Source organism: Trichoplusia ni, chromosome 13 (genome assembly GCF_003590095.1).
Source record: "Trichoplusia ni isolate ovarian cell line Hi5 chromosome 13, tn1, whole genome shotgun sequence".
NCBI classification, from domain to species: Eukaryota; Metazoa; Arthropoda; class Insecta; order Lepidoptera; family Noctuidae; genus Trichoplusia; species Trichoplusia ni.
Window position 1 is genome coordinate 1,862,421 of NC_039490.1, and position 17,731 is coordinate 1,880,151.

The 17,731-nt window shown below is 41.2% G+C and overlaps 1 protein-coding gene across 4 annotated transcripts in view; it reads left to right on the forward strand.

The window, feature by feature from the left end:
* The window catches only part of LOC113499801 (syntaxin-binding protein 5), a 210,773-nt gene that overhangs the window by 179,462 nt on the left and 13,580 nt on the right, over positions 1 to 17,731 (forward strand). For all 4 annotated transcript variants that reach the window (XM_026880320.1, XM_026880324.1, XM_026880322.1 and 1 more), the window contains exons 4-15: positions 79 to 213; positions 12,563 to 12,626; positions 12,815 to 13,031; positions 13,429 to 13,504; positions 14,393 to 14,547; positions 15,016 to 15,179; positions 15,616 to 15,746; positions 15,861 to 15,940; positions 16,410 to 16,573; positions 16,939 to 17,058; positions 17,267 to 17,433; positions 17,499 to 17,655. In XM_026880320.1, coding sequence (XP_026736121.1) covers positions 79 to 213; positions 12,563 to 12,626; positions 12,815 to 13,031; positions 13,429 to 13,504; positions 14,393 to 14,547; positions 15,016 to 15,179; positions 15,616 to 15,746; positions 15,861 to 15,940; positions 16,410 to 16,573; positions 16,939 to 17,058; positions 17,267 to 17,433; positions 17,499 to 17,655 — 1,630 coding nt within the window. The remainder of the gene's footprint in view (positions 1 to 78; positions 214 to 12,562; positions 12,627 to 12,814; positions 13,032 to 13,428; positions 13,505 to 14,392; positions 14,548 to 15,015; positions 15,180 to 15,615; positions 15,747 to 15,860; positions 15,941 to 16,409; positions 16,574 to 16,938; positions 17,059 to 17,266; positions 17,434 to 17,498; positions 17,656 to 17,731) is intronic.

Below are 17,731 nucleotides of genomic sequence, written 5' to 3' on the forward strand. Positions count from 1 at the left end.
TGTTGTCCCCCTGTCCCCGCCGACTGCCCTGTCTGGTATGTGCCTGCAGTAACATGTCGCGTGTGTGCCGTGTTGTAGGATCACGTGCCTGCACCTGCCGCTCGCCTCCAAGTGGATCCACGTGGGCACGGAGCGCGGGAACGTGCACGTCGTCAACATCGAGACCTTCGCGCTCTCCGGATACGTCATCAACTGGAACAAGGCCATTGAAGTGTGAGTACATTATGTTGACATATTATTCTATCTTAAGCTGTATTGCCACCAGGGTTTTGGATGAATCGATAGGATTGATTTGTTGAATTGACCTTACATAGACTTCAACTAAAGTTGCGATTCTATTGGTAATAAAAAAAGCATCCCTCACTAGTCTATCGAGTGGAATCAAAAATGTGTTATAAATTTACGAATAATAATTGTTTTAGCAAAAAAGTTTTTCAGGGTGTTTTTTTTAATTTAGGTCGCAGTCATTTAAACAGCTTTATACGGCACGGAATATCGGACTATCTAACAAATAAGTCACTGCCGCATCCTCCGCCTGCTCGAAGCTGTAACATAATCGCGAATGTCATCTAAGTCCCAAAAAAGCGTGAAGCAGAGTGCAAACCCTGATAAGACCAGTTAATCCTGAACAGCTATTAAGGCGTCTCCGAAGGGCGCGAGATAAGCCCCAGCGCCCTGCTCCCTGCGCCCCGCGCCCTGCACCCGGGGCCCCGCGCCCTGTGGCCGGCTAATTGCGCGGACTTAGTTAATTGGGGTCACTCTACCCCATAACATCGTCGCAGTGGCCGCAGTTAACTGTGACACGGGGATTATGCATATCTATTTCACCTAAACTAGCGTCTGATAAAATACGGGCTCCGCGTTACAGAAACACTAATGCATTTACTTTAAAATCAACGTATCTTAGCTATGAAAAATTTTATAATCGATATATCTGCAAATTTAATACCCTGTAATAATAAATCATCAACAACATACTTACTACTCTATGCAGCACATACTAAGATCACGAATACGTAACAATCTTTAACCGCTCCACTTAACTATTAACGGTTATGAGTTATTAAATAACTATTAGGGTTATGATGGCTATAACTAAATGCCTCCACAATGTAACGGCGTTACCGTAACGCTTGACACAGGTTCAACGGATAATTATTTTAACTCGGCGACCTTTGTCAAATTGAACCCGACATTTAGCGAACTCGCCGCGGTGACCTTTCAACTTGTCTGTTTGAATTACTTAAGTTATTTGTGTGCAGCTGTCATGAAGGGATGAACCGGTTAATCTTGTGTCGGTGTGTATAAGTATTTTGTATTGATAGCATTGATAAATCAATACAAAACCAGATCATTAAGTTGCTCGTAGAATATTTCTCTTATAAACGGTAGATATTTAATAAACCACTAGGTATTTCAATTCTAGTACGAATCTATACTAATATATAAAGCTGAAGAGTTTGTTTGTTTGAACGCGCTAGTATATTAAAATAAAATCTTCCGTTCTTTAGATCGTGACAATAACAAACCTTATCCCAACACTTAAGAAGTCAAGATCATAGACATCTTATTTTATATCCCTTTACAATCTCCTTGACTACATCATTCAATCAATTCTGGAAGGTTTCCTCATAAACTTGGAGAGTAACCCTCAGTGTGAAGACACCGGTCCTCCGCAGTAGTGTAACAGCGTGCCTCGTAAACTAGTGCTGTGACGAGGAAATGATCTTTATGTGAGTCGCCAGAGACCCACGAGTACATTTATTGAATAACAATTGGAAAGATATTCTTGGCTGGTTTCAGCGGATGACACGCGCTCTTTAAAGCTTATTAAAATACTGTGTCTTAAATCATAATTGCGCTCGAGGTGTTTGCGCAGCATATGTATTTAGATATTAGCTAAGCTCTTTATTAATGTTTGTGATCAATCTTCCCAACTACGTAGGGGACTCATGTTATAATTTGAAATGAGTGTGATCACATAGAGTCGTGTTGTCTGCTTGTCGCACCGCCGCGCGCCCGTCAGGCACCAGCGTCGTCTGTATGCTAATCTGATGATCAACACTTTGTGGAGATAGCGAGGCGAACACTTAGCGCGAATGTAACGCAACCGTTTGTATAAAACAAACATTAAACATAAGTCGTGCTTAAAGGTGTTAAACTCATCTCGATTGCGAACATAAACTTGCTCAGTAACAGTATAATAAAGAACGTTAAAAAGAGAATCTAATCTTAGTATCCGTCCCACGCACGTGAGATCGGACGTGAGACGTAAAAAATAATAGCACTTTTTTAAGCACACTAATAAAATATAAATTTAAGTAGAAAAATATCGCAGATAGTAAAAGTTTTGCCGGTGTGTGCGCCCCGCCCGGGCTGCTCCGCTGCCTACCCTTTTACGGTTATGGTCGCGATACAATACACCGGGTTTACAGCGCTCTCACACAATATCACATGTATGTCAGACACGATCTCCACTCAGCGAGAATATCGGTTTAAAATCAAGTTTATGTCGTCGCGAGATTGCTCTGCGATTGCTGCGGAATATGGTGGAGCTCGATATAAGCTGCGCGATGAGATCTGACGGCGCTATTGTGTGCACGTCAGCAGTATGCAGGTTGCATCAGAAAACTAATATCATTTTTACAACTCTACAATAAGCAATAAGAAATAACAATGCAACGACTCGCTATAAATGACAAGTAACTGTCTCAAGTTACTACTGAATAATTATTTATTAATAGTAATGTTAGCCCAAAACCAACCAAATAAGAAACAAAACTGTCGTCATTAACAAGTATTCGCCTCGGGATCCTAAACTAGTTACAGTCTAAGGCCCTGCTCTCAAAGCCGGCGCTAACTAAACATGTTCCCAAGCCTCACGACATTTACTCAGCATTTCACTTTGTATCTCTAAACATCTCGGCAAAGCGCAAAGAGAATAATTTACTCGAAACACTTTTAGATCTGCGGAACACTCTCTGCATGTTATGTAGGCATTCAATCAAGTTGTATGAAACAGCGGGTAACCATCAAATGTGAGATGCTGTATTATTTATCTCCGAGTCTGGATACAAAGAGTGTGCTCCCACGCAAGGCGGCCGAGGTAAAGATATGAAAGTGAACGGTAAGCTAATTCAATGCGGAGTGGAGGGGTGATGCGAAGGGGGGGGGGGCGAGAGCAACGATGTTACGTGACGCCGCTGTGATCTGTTATGAAGTAATTGCTGCGATGAGCAGAAAGACTGCGGTAGGGAGGTAGCACAATGTGAGCAGCAAAACTTTACAGTAACTTTATAAGTGTATTGGAACATGTTTATACACTCGTAGTGTTGGTAATTAGGTAACACTATCCTCTAATAACATTGGCATGGTGGCGGCGCGGCTGTCGACTTGCCTGCTAATGCACTTTGCTAGGCGCCGATCAAATTTCTCAAATGAGGTGTCGACGAGCACCCCTCCCCCTACCGCTCCCCCTACCCCTCCCCCTACTTCCCCAGCTTCGCCTCCACCTGCCAGTAACTACTTTAAACAATGAACGGGTGTAGTTTAGCACATGCACACAGTACAGCATCTTGTCTCACTAGGTAATTGTCTCACTGAAAGGTTGCCTTGTATAGTCCTATGATTAGACGAGACGTACGGATGTCTGTTGTAGTAAAATAATTGTAAAAATCAGAACTATTTGCTTGATAAATAATTTTAAGACTTTGCTCCGCCAGCATCCCGGCAGCTGGAGCACATTAATGCAGATCATGCTTAACATATGTACCCGGGGAGCTCAGGGCGGCGCCACTCACATACGTGCGGCTGATTACACTCAACATAATTACGTTTTACAATTCCTAGCTCGTAGCTTCAAAGTTAATAGAGAACGCTCTCCGAAGCAAACTCGCGTGAAGTCGGTTTTAAATGAATTTCATTTACAAATGTAATTGAAACAGTCACTAGAGCAGGAACTCTCCGCGCGCCGCCAGCCTCGCTTACTGAACGAACAACACATGAAACTTCAATCGGAAAGTAAATTGATTCGTTGAAACAGAGCCACCAGTTACAAGTTAAATTAAAGTGCAGAATACAAATAAAGGAAGCCGAGAGCTCGATACATTCACAGCACACTATTAGTTGTGCTACGAGACAGTAGTGTTCGTTACTATCAGCCGCAACGATTAATAAGACTTTCTAATTAAAAGCAGATGATATGCCTTATTAGTGTTATATAGTATATCGTGGTTTTAATCATTCTCTTACTATTCCAAATGCTGGTAAAAACGGAATAATCTTATCAAAAACTAAATACGACAACACATTAAGTTCAGGACCTTCGGATTCCGTCTTTCTGGTATTGTAAACCTTTCTGCTGTTGCGTGCACTCGATGACCGTTTAGTTGCTCGTGTGCTCAGCCAGTGTGTACACGAGCAGACGCGTCACGCTCGGCCGGAGCTCACCAGCGTGTGCGGTGGGTGAGCGGTGTGAGCGGTGTGAGCTGTGTGTCGATACAATATGTTGTGTGTAGAGCGCAGCGCCGGCTTGCGGTGATCACTGCACGTAACTTATATGGAGGCATCAGAATACATGTCAATTATGAGATAAACTTCATCGTACACGTTTACACATCAAACTTAGCATCCGAAAAAAGACAATGTCATGCAATATCGCGAAAGATGGGCACGTGCTCCCCCCCCCCCTCCGCCGGCGCCCGACACACGCGACACGTGTCGAACTAGTCGAGTGTGACGCGTGACGCGGGCCGCAGTGACGCGTGACGCGGGTCGCGGTGACGCTCAGACAGTATGTTGTGTGTCTTTCTTATGTATTACTTTATAGAACATTGTCTAGCTCGGCATAAAATGAAGTTATATGACTAAATATTAGTGTTTATTTTATGTTTGGTTTACTTAGAAAACACTATATGTGTGCTCGGTCGCAAGCGCTGCAGTAAAGTTGACCCGCAGAATTGAGAGTATAGGTGTACGACGGCTTAGGCCTCTCTTTTATATATATATATATATGTGTGCTACTAGGTTATTATAATATCTGAAGTATATTAATACTTCATGATAGTCCACGCCAGTCTGGTCATCAAATCTCCCTTCATGGCAAATACCCCCTAAAATTATTTACGATACCAATTTGGTAAAGGTCATTCGGCTATTAATCAGTATTTATCATCTCGCCATAAAATATCCAAAACTATCTCTGTCTTTATCATTATAGAAAATATTTTCTAGGAAAATCCTCGTAAACCCTCGCAGCACCTCTCGAAGTACTTGGATAAATATCTCAACTTCCTGTGAAAACCTCCTTTCAGGTACAAACTCTAAAGACACTCATTGTACTGCAAATATCGTTGTCATGTTTAAAAACGGTTCTTGATGTCACTCTAAACAAAGAAAACATGTGTATCGTGTCTCGGAACCAAGAACAAAGTGCAGGCTACGACGCTGTGTCCGTAGCACGCGACGTTAGATGCTACGCTTTGTTTGCTACGTAACAACATGACATGTGTTCAACCGTAGCTCAAAGTTTGAGCTACGAATTACGTAGACGCTACGCAGCGTCTATATGTAACATGGAAATGACGTTGTTATATTGTTTATTACACATTCAAATATAGATTGGTTGAAGATTATTTTTTTCTCTTTACTACCGTTTACCGTGTCTAGTCTAACTAAGTAGCTACACGAGTTTACATAACAAAGCCATCGCTGCAAGGAAGTCACACAGTTTCAAGGAAGCAAGCCCGAATCCTAGAACATGTAAAACAACGTCTAATGTAATCAAGGATCATAAATAACCATTAATTACATTCAAACAATTTCGCGGTGACTCTACATAAATTTTATTACGAATAAAAATGCTGGGTAATTTGTATGAAACAATATTTTAATCAACTTCGCGCCACACAATCACTGAAGGACCTGCTCGTGCTAAAAATAATTAGAATTTTCCAATTTCATTTGTCGTTGGATTAATTAAACTTGCGTCAAAAGGGAAATGTTGTGTATTGAATCTTTTGTGAGTCGCCGCGGGCGGGGGGGGGCGTTATAAACCTGTCATCAGCACACCTCTGACTAACGCTGTGTTTGTTAAGCTCGTGTCGCCGGTAGCTGCGCACCCGCCATTTTGTATTTTGTTAATTACACTTGAAATTCATTCGAAAGTAAGTTTTAATTGCGGCGAGACTCTCGTGCCGTGTGCAGCTCCTGTTTGTTTTGCAAACTGGAAAGTTCACACGAAAGTTGACTTGTTAACAAATGCAGTGGATTCGTTAACTTGTTATTTCAATGAGACCAGATTCTAGAGGAGTAACAACTCTTACAAGTAGCTAATAAAAATTAAAATATAAAAAGTAACGTTATACATTTTTAGAATGAGATGTCGGATATCCATAATTCTATTTGTGACAAAGCAGTATGCTTATCTAAAAGGCTGCACTGAGTCGTTACCGCAAGGTGTTGCTCCTGTAATCCCATTACAAGGAGCGAAACAATGCTCGTACACACACATGTGTAATTTAATTAGTTAATTAGTCGCGAGATAATGGTCCACTCAGCCGGCCCCACCAAATCACAAGCGGGGACAATTAGCTCTGCTCTGTCTCATCGTAGACTTTACTTTTTGATTCACACGTTTTGTGTTAAATTAATTAATTTATATTTCAGTGTCGCTTATTTAACACTAAGTTAAGTAAACATTAATTTTTTGTTTATTTGGAGTGTGTGATGTGTGACAATATGACTGTTTCTGACAATGCTTCTGAATGGAAACGTTTGACAGATGGTTGCGTCAACAAATTTTACATGACGTGCCAGCTCTGAGCGCTAGTCAGCTTCCATCGATCTCGCTCGATTAATTCCATTCAAATGTTTTTATTCATCCGCTTTGATTCGTGAGCGTTTCTTTACACGGAGCGCCTGCATTGCAGCGGGAGCGCGCCGCCGCGTGTTACTCACTCAAACAGTTCGGGTTCAATAGTGCTTGTTCTATAACGGATGGTTAACATGTTTCTGGGAGAAGGGTACACGCTTTGCGTCGTATTTAACTAAATATTTATTTGTTCTTCGAGCTGCAGTTTAAATTAGTATTTAACAGCTAAGTTGTCCCCGAACAGGTAACTATAAATCAACTATATGAATTATACATTCAATATAATTTTTTTTAAGAAAAAGAAATTTATAACTTTTCACACGATTTGCCTCCAGAGAGAGATGACTTTCGTTGCGAAATAAAAGTAAAAAATATCTTAAGATTTAAAAGTGAAAGTACACGAACATGGTAAATTTACAGCGTCTTATCTTGTCTTACAATTTGTAAGTCGGCGGAGGAGTCGTTTGTCATGTCACTCCTCGGGGAAATAATTTATCAAGACGCTTTCCTTTTTTTCTAAAGCGGCGGATGGTAATGCGTCAGTCTCCGCGGCGGAATATTTCATCATCAATTTCTTTTCACTTCGCCGGTACACCTGGACTTAATATATTGTTTCCAGCGTGAGTTCGTGAATAGATATATATTATATTTCTGGCCGCGCCATCAAGTATATTTAATTAAACGTTATGTGTTTCTTGCACCGACACGAACGTCCCACAGTGTGTTATGGGACCCATAATTTGGACATGATCGTTTTCGGGCAGAAACCGACAGTCATCATGATTACAAAGGCAAGAGTAGAACTCCTGGGTGATAGTTTTGTTTAGTTTAGGAGTTATTTCTTTTTAAAGTTTACGCTTTTTTTTGGCCGAAATTTACAAATATAATTTTAGTAAAAAAAGTATCATAGATACAGAAGATTGTGAAAAGCCTTTTGATAGAGCTATTAAAGCCCATTCACCAAAGGCTTTGGTAATGCTGTACTACTTATGAACACGGAGATATGCATATTTTTCAAAAAAAATACATTTTTTTTTTCTACGGAACCCTATTGTATAAGCATCTGATTTTTATATCAATTTGAAGCCCTTTGTATAAACTACTTACACAAAAATAATTACTTGCTTATCTCGTGGGATCTCTCTGTTATGTATCTTTATGTTGTATTTGAAATTTTCGGCCTTCAGGGCTATCACAAAACTTTTTTGTCAAAAGAAATTAAATGAATTCGGCCCTTAATCTGTATGGATTTCGTAGATTATTTCATTAATTTTTTTGAAACCTTATCAATCAAATCCAAAATAAATGTGGCATTCTCACAAAATCGTAATTAATCTTGGTTAATTAACCAAGGTATTTTTTTCGTAAAATACGTTAAGAAGTTAAATTAAATATAGGCAATAAAAAGCATAGAAAATATCATACAGGAGCGACCTTTTCCATCGCGCTTTGGAGTCATCGGATCCAATTATTTATAGCCTAAAAAACAAAAAAGACCAAAATGGCTACCATTGCCACCAACTGTTATAAGTTTATTAAAACCAGTGTCAATGGATGACCTCCAAGTGAATACCGCGCTGACAGAGCATGATGTAACAGAAGAGGAAAGTGAAGAACAGCAGCGTGATAGTATGCTTGTTCTTTCTACTGAAGATAATATCTTTGAAGAATAAATTAGTACATAGATACCTGTACTTCCAAAAAAAGTAACGGGCTGTATCAGTCCCTTGTAATTAAGTTTATTGCCACTAACCTGGCACAAATCTAGACTTTGTGCTGCAACTGAGAATTTTCTTTTGATTTGACAGCAATTTAATTTTCCAACCTCTTATCCACCTCAGCTAAGGCTGTTGGAAAAATGAAATGGATATGCTCGAAAAAATTGTAGTAGATATAAGTAAAATTGTACTAGATATATGCAAAAAGTTGAAAAGATGCTCAAGGAGTTTCTTTCGCCATTTCTTTCCTCCTTAATCACGGGGCCTTTGTGAAACGGTGGTAGAGTAATATTATGGCAATGGACAAATCATTGTAAAATTTTACATCCAATAAAATGATATTCTATTCTATTCTAAAAATAATTTAAAGAAATAGACTATTTTTTAACCGAAATAGTATTTTCGATTTTTTTTGGAGAAAATTTGTTGCTCTTATGAGACTTATGCTTAATGTGTAGAATAATTAATATAATCCATATAGTAATAAACGTATGGGCATAGATAGGTAGTAAAACAGGAAATAAAAAATAATATTTTTAGAATAGTTCGAAATTTTGGGCTTTTGTTTTCGGCTTATAATTGTGACAACCCTGAATAATTTTTTTGTTCTTAAATATCTCTGAGATCCCACGAGATAAGCAAGTAATTATTTTTGTGTAAGTAGTATATACAAAGGGCTTCAAAATGATATAAAAATCAGATGCTTATACAATAGGGTTCCGTAGAAAAAAAATAATGTATTTTTTTTGAAAAATATGGATATCTCCATATTCATAAGTAGTACAGCATTACCAAAGCCTTTGGTGAATGGGCTTTAATAGCTCTATCAAAAGACTTTTCACAATCTTATGTATCTATGATACTTTTTTTACTAAAATTATATTTGTAAATTTCGGCCAAAAAAAAGCGTAAACTTTAAAAGGAAATAACTCCTAAACTAAACAAAACTATCACCCAGGAGTTCTACTCCTGCCTTTGTAATCATGATGACTGTCGGTTTCTGCCCGAAAACGATCATGTCCAAATTATGGGTCTCATAACACACTGTGCGTCCCGGGTAAAGCTGTTATCTAAACACGACATTACTTGTCGATCAGTATGCAGGCGCGGCTCTGTCCGGCGCGCCAACAAAACTAAACGAATACGTGATTCAAATACTTCTCGATTTCCAACTTATATTTAACGGGTGCCAGTGCAGGCGGCCCTGCATCGCGATATTGAAATTCTGAACGTGCGACGCACAAGCACATGCTTAAAAGTAAATGATGATTTCTTAGTGGTAAGAATCGTTGACAGACATTTTAATGTACCTGCGAATGATTTCAACCAACACTACCATTGGTTTAGTGTTGAGTTAGTTGTATTAACTAACTATTTGAACATCAGCTAGTGTACAACAGCTGTTGTTGTTGTTATAGTGTAGCGCTCACACAGCTAGTTCCCAGCTAATACTATTTGACGCCGTAAACGTTGACGTAATTGAGGAAGTTGTCGCGCCGCGGGCCTCGGCGCCGCCGTCGCCGCCATTATTGTAAAAGCTAAATTCACAGACAATAAAGATCGTTATAACACGCCCCCGGGCCGCGCCAACCCTATTACGTAGCGACGAGATCGCAATTCAAATAACGCGCACTCATTGGTGCTTGGTAACGAACTTCCGCCAATGGCGTTATAGTAACAATTAAAAGGCCTAGGGTTGTCAACCACCACCATTGTTAAATTCATCTTATATTTTAAATGACTCCGGTGACTTAACGACATCCGTTCCCAGTAGATGCAACGACGTAAAAGTTTATCGTGACATATAATAAAAATGTTACGCTAGAAACGCAAATGAATAGCCTCGTTTGTTTAGTTCCTCTTAAAATGATATAAATTATGGAGTGAAGAAAGCCGAAGTGGACGCGTGGGAGTGTAATAAAAGATTCTTGTGATGCCCCTTGAAGCGGAAAATTGCGTAACTGTGTTGTCTTCAAGTTCGTTATCTTACGCCGAGATTTTCACCGTTTTATTCTCATATATTTCGAGCGGATTTTATTGTAGTATTAGATTCTTCACTACCTAGATGATCAAATTACTTATTTGTGGCAATTAAATGTAGAAAGCAGTTGCTGAATAGCAGATTCGGCAACTGCTGCTCTCGCGTCAAGCTGAAGAAGAGTTCGTTTGGTTATTAGAACCCATTAATCTCAATAAATTCGAATCCGATTTAAAAAAAATTGTACATAGATAATATTGAGGAAGGTTTGGAGATATATATACCATCAAGCTACAAAAAATAAAAGCAGAGCAGCAATAAAATATGTTACAAAAACGGGGGAAGATGCGTAGGTACACTCTTAAACTATTAATGCAAATTCGTGTCCACCAGCTAGTCTATTATACAGCCAATAAAGCGTGAGGCCTTATACCCAGCTGAGTATACAATTAAACAAACATTATATTCAATGATTTCATTGAATTCACAAGTTTTACTTTTATGATAATGTGTTTCGGTATGTCGCAAATATATAAATATATTCATTGCTAATATATAAACAAGTTCTCGTTATTTATGACGCTAAAGGTTAAAAGCTGTAATTTCCAAACGGTGTTTAATTTCCAGCCGTCCTTGTTCAAATACGTTCAGTGTACATTTAAGTTTATCCGGGTCGTGTTACCGGCGCGCAGCGATCCGGGATATTCACTTAATATCCGGCTGCTTCTATTTGTCGCGGCGGCGGTTTGCTTGCCTTTGCTCTGTGTATACAAGATCTTATTTTGACCATGTTAAATAAATTCGTAGGTCCAGTTTATTGATGATCGAAATATTGTTTTATAACTCATTTGGGATTGCAAAATGTTTTTATGAGTTCTTCAAGGAAAACATGTTTATGCACTGTGCGTAACTGCGTACGTGTGTTGCGATTAGCAGGCATTATAATGAACTTTTCATTTGAGTAGGTGGTGTGCTCCGTGGAAGGTATTTTTGTGTTTAAGCATAAAAAACGACGAAAGATTCGTGAAATGACTCACTTAAGTCGGAGTCGCGCCATAAATGTAGCCATTTAGAAATATGGATATAGCGATAAAAACTCGAAACATGAAACTCAATAAAGCCTTTTTATGTGATAAGCAGATTGCGTCCTGTGTATTATGTACGAACGTTTTTGTTAGCTAATACCGCGGAGAGTTGTCTCGGGTAATAAATTGAATCGCAAAAACTGAAAAAAACCGTGAGACATCAATATCTTGTAAATGCAAACAACCGTTACACGTGGAGTGTATCTCGAGTGGCGGGCTGGCGACAAATCTACGAACACAAATAGAGTGCAGGTTCAAAGCCGACGCCGACTTTGTTCCGGCTGGCCCTCGCTGAAACCACTCTAATCTCGGGCTGTTGTCGCCGCTCCCGCTCGGGGGGGGGGGGGCGTGTCGCCACGACGTCGCAACAAGTGGCGCCGCGCCGCCGCCCGTCAATGGCGGTGACACGATGACCTGACGTCCCGCACAACAAACTTGAGCCACGCTCTGGATAAATGACGATAATTTTCACATCATAGTTAGAAAAAGGTTTTAAATTTTCTTTGGAATTATGCTTTTCTAGTAACATCGACAGTCGTGTTTTTTTTCGACGCTTAGAAATTGTATTCGAAATTGGAAATCATATAAAAAGATTTGGTATCATAGCTGCATAGGCATGAAACATGGTGATCATCTAATCTGTGATCACTGAGGGTACCTAAATAAAAGTCTCAAAATGGTATGACATACTGTGTCACTGGAACGCAGGAGTTCTACAGTAAGCCATTGATTACCTGCTAAAATAGGCGCGTAAATTAGAGCGCTCAGATCTGTCGTTTCATTCCTTCCAACACGGCTTCTAAATACGTAACTCGAGTGAAGGGATTAGCCGGATTAATTACTTACGATCCGTCATCCTGATTCTGAGACGTCTGAAGGAAATTAAATGAATGATGGTTGTTTGTTTCAGAACGAGGCCGAACCACCCCGGGGCGGTGGTGGAAATTAGTGATAATCCCCTGGATGCTAGCAAGGTACAGATTTATATGTAACTCGAATATTTTAAATCGAAAAGTCTAAATAATAACCACTGGTTTACGGTTTATTTGCTTATGATTATATGCTTATGACATGTCGCACCGAGACGAGCTACGTGTTCCCACGTTTCTGTATTTACAACGACATTACAAAATGATGCATCGTCCTCCTTTCGTTTGTGTAGTTGCTGATAGCGTTCGAGACGGGCCTGGTGGTGGTGTGGGACCTGCGCGCGCGCATGGCGGAGTGGCGCGGCGCGCTGGGCACGGGCGGGCCGGGCGAGGGCGTGCGCGCCGCCGCCTGGCAGCACGACGGCAAGCTCATGACCGCGCACGTGGACGGCGCGCTCGCCACCTGGAGCACGCGCGCGCCCAGACCCTCCTCACTCTCGTACCCGCATGGTCCGTACACTGCACAATAATACTTAATACTAAAACATAGCAAATAATTAACTTACCTCAATTCTCCTCGACTGCGGTACTCATAGGCACCGAAGTATTCAATGATTTCAGTCGATTAGATGTCAAAAATTAACGATAGAACTTTAGAATCGCATTTTACTGTAATCAATCAACTTCAAAAAAGCGAAAGTTTGAAATTCGTCTGTATATTGTTTATTTTTTATGTTTCTTACCTCAACCACTTCGGACTGGATGAGCCGATTTTGTCGATTCTTCATTAACCGTGATATAACTGACATTTGTTCTCATAAAAAGGCTTAAGTTTTTTATTTGTAATCGGTTGTATGCTTTTTTGTTAAAACAATGTTATGTGATAACAATATCGTTCTGTTTCCAGCAAAAGCGAATAAAGATGGCAAACTGGAGCCTTGTAAACCTATACTTAGACTGGAATGGAAGACTTCGAGAACAGGGTAAGTCTAAATACATCAGCTTTGTAATAATACTTAGCATGCACATTATATCTGTTTTTGTTTAAACTTTCTGCTTTAATCTTTATTTTATAATCCTCTGTAACAACACAAGTACCAATCAAGCGGAGATAGCGTCGGATTGGTGAGAATTTATAATTAAAAAACAATGTGTTGTCTTAAGCCACACATCACATGACTTAGTCTATCCGCTCAGCTCGCTCGCATGTATTTCATGTCAACGGTAGACTGGCCTCAATCTCTTTGGAATAGTGCTCGAATCTTCTCAGACTACAGTCATTTAATTTATTTTGCAGTTACTAATGTATCCATTGTTATACCGCTAGCCCTTATTCTTATAGGCTTTTGATTAAGTTTGCACCGAGACGTTCCTTGAATTTAAGATATAGTTTATTCTTATACAACGAAGTTATGAAAAGATTTCTTTGGACACGATGTGATTGGCGACGTATCTCCAGTCCCGGGAGATATTACAGCGCCTGTTGTCATCAGCTGACGAGGCTCGTTAGCGATCGAACCTAATGAACTGGAAGCTTTGCTACAGCACATTACGGACACCGGTCGCTTATTCACTTTCATTTTACGAGTAACTTTATTGCAATATAAAGGACATAACTAAGGCTGTTCAATATTCCTCGAGCCTTAGTATCAAGTTAGCGAGATCGAATGAAACAGTTTGATCATAATGCACCGCAGCTTTTTGATGTCTGTTTAATGTCAGGAAATGGTCGTTAATGTAGTCCTTCTTTTAAGTTTTTCTTTCTCCTCTCTCTTCTCCTTTGTGTTGACGCTAAAAGACGCCGGACGCCTCAGATCAGTTTGTATTGATATTAGTCTGTAGATGGTAATATTAGAGCGTTGTGTTTTCAGCGAGAGCCTGGTGATCTTCAGCGGCGGGCTGCCGACGGACAAGGCGGGGCGCACGCACAGCATCACGGTGCTCAACGGCAAGTCCACCACCGTGCTGGAGATGGAGCACAGCGTCGTCGACTTCGTCACGCTCTGCGAGACGCCGCACACGGCCGGTACTATACCACTTATTTAGTCGTCGTCGACGGAAACGTCTAGGAGGACATCATCATCACTTATTTGCTCCTATTATATTAGCTCCACTTATTTTGATGCTGGGCAATGCTATTCTTTCCTTTCGTCGTTCTTGGCTCTGAGCCACATTCTGCTAAAGATACGTTATGCAACTGACTTACCTACTATTCCTAAAACTGCTGTACCAAAACAATATGTACACTATTGTGTCACCGACAAGAACAAGTGTTTTGTAAGAATTAGTTTTGTGTACCCTTGTGGAGTGTCTTTGTGCTTATGATATGTATGTTTGTAAAACCCCTCGCGAAACAAGGATTAAATTTTGTAACGCGGAAGTCGTTTTAAATAAAATCAAAGGTATATTGATTTGTCAGAACAGTGGTACATTAAATATAAAACAAAATTTGTTCTTCAAAAGTTTTATCAGTAAAATTGTTTCTGTACCACAGACTACCAGGAGCCGTACGCGATAGTGGTGCTGCTGCAAAACGACCTGGTGGTGATCGACCTGCAGTCGCCGGGCTACCCGTGCTTCGAGAACCCCTACCCCATGGACATCCACGAGTCGCCCGTCACCTGCTGCTCTTACTTCGCCGACTGCCCATCAGACTTGGTCAGAACCTTTCAATATTCTTTAAATATTTTCAACATATATTTTATAAGACGGTATTATTAATATTTGTCCCACTGATGGACACAGGCCGCTGAGCTCTGAAAATATGAGAGTATCATATACTCCACTTCTACGTGCCAGGGTTTTCCTTACCTGTACCTATGTTTGGGATGGCTTCCGGTCAAATTTAGCTGAATATGTAGCAGACACCAAAGAACTACTTTTAACAAGTTAAACTACGCTTGATACCGTCGGTCACAACGAGTATTCCTCCGTGCTTCGAAAGGGCGTTATATTGTGGTGAGACAAACCCCCTGTTGGTAAATCGACTTAAGGCTTTCGACAATAGTCATGGGCTCGGGACGTTCGAGTCCCGTCTGCAGATATTTATTAATACATAAAAGCTATGGTAATGATTGTTATGTTTGAATTTCAGATCCCAGCGTTCTATTCAGTGGGCAGGCAAGGCAACAAGAAGCCAACGGGTTTTAGTGAAAAGCTGTGGCCGATTAATGGCGGCGAGTGGGCGCCCGCCTCCTGCTCCTATAGCGAAATTATACTCACGGGGTACGAGGAAACTATTTAACTAAACACAATGCATATATGCTGGCACTATTGAATATAAAAAAAATACGACAATAAAGAATAATATAAGAGTCTTACTTGTACTTTACGTTTCAGGCATGCAGACGGCAGTGTAAAGTTTTGGGATGCTAGTGCAGGGACCTTACAAATTTTGTACAAATTAAAATGTTCAAAAGGTTAGTATGAACTTTAAAAGTGACCGCGACCCCTGAGGCAGTTTCGAAATTCCCACTCTGGGAATTCAGATAGGAAATGTCAACTCCAGCTTTGTCAAAAATAATGATACTTGCAGAATAAATGATTTCATGTCAGTGCTACTCGATTATAATTTTTTTGTGTGTAAATGAAGAATTTGACCCGAAGAAATTCAAATTAAATTGTTATTATATAATATGTAATTAGTATGAAACTAACTAAAGTAGTAAAAAGAAATTCAATTTCTAATAAGTAATTAGTATGAAAATAGCGTTGATTTTGGACAAACAACGTCTTAGGCTGGTTTACTTAAACATCAGTAACACTTGTAAGAATGTAACTTGTCCAGACAGCGCCAGCGCTGTGTAGACTGATCGACTCTCAAGCTACTTATCGACAGTCCTACTGAGAGATTGGCTGATGACTTATGACCGTCGTGCGTGTGCGCAGTGTTCGAGCGTCGCGCGGGCGGCAGCTGCTACGAGGAGGAGAGTCCGCTGGGCATCCAGCAGGTGGCGCTGTGCGCGGAGTCGCGGCGCCTGGCCGTGGCGCTGCCGCACGGACACGTCGTGCTCTTCAAGTTCCGCAAGAACGAGACGCACGGCGAGACACACGTAACGTGCACTATACTTACACTACGCACTGGCTGTTCACTGTTCAATCAGCTGCAAAATAAATGTAGCTTAAAAAAAAATACACTACAATATCGGTAATCGGTAACTTTTCACAAGAATCAAGTTTGTTATCTTGTTTCCTAAACCGACTGTAACTGCCTCATTATTTATTTTACACTATAAAGAATAGTTACATATGTCGTATATCTGACTGCGTTCTTATTTGAACTGCTGAGTGTACATCACACGTATCGACCATCTTTTTTGTAAGGTTTTACTAGATGCTTTTGTCAGAATGTACAATTTTTCACTGTTTTTTTTTCGAATTAAACCACTTTGATCTTAAGACCAGTTAATGTTGTCAGGTCCTAGAGATACCGATGATAACGGACACGCTGGAAGAGGAGGGCTCGCCGGAGCCGGAGGGCGGACGCTCCATGTCGTTCAGCCGCGCCGGCGACGCCTCCGAGGGAGACAGCAGAAGAGTAAGTACTGTTTAATTACAATTAATTTGAGTATTTTCACAGCTGCGGCTGTTTGGGATCGTGTTATATTTTCTGTGGACTTCGAATAATTTATATTGAAGTAATTGATACAACAGTGAACTCACACGTATTTATGTAGATCATCCTCACGGAAATGTATCCTGATTATTTGGAGCAGATGGTGATGTAAGTGCGTGTGGTGTTGCAGTCGGGCGTGTGGGCGGGCGGCGGCGGCGGGGCGGGCGTGCGCGTGCGCGGGGCGGGCGGCACGGGGGGCGCGCGGCGGCCGCCCGGCTTCCAGCCCACGCTGGTGGCGCTGCAGGCGGGCGCGCCGCACCCCATCGCCGCGCTCACCATCAACTCGTCGTACGGACTGTAAGTGTGGTGTGGTCGCTGTGCCCCCCCCCGGGGCGAGCGGCGCTAACGCGTGTGGTGTGCAGCATGGCGTGGGGCGGCGAGCGCGGCGTGGTGGTGGTGGACGTGTCGCGGCGCGCGCTGCTGGCGGCGCTGGCGCCGGCCGCGCTGTACCACGCGCCCGCGCCGCCGCCCGCGCCGCCGCGCCACGCCGAGCGCCAGCGCTCGCCCAGCCTCGACCAGGTACGACCCGGACATGTGTTTGTACTATGTAGCATGGCTAATTTAAACTGATGATTTCACAAAACGACAGTCCAGT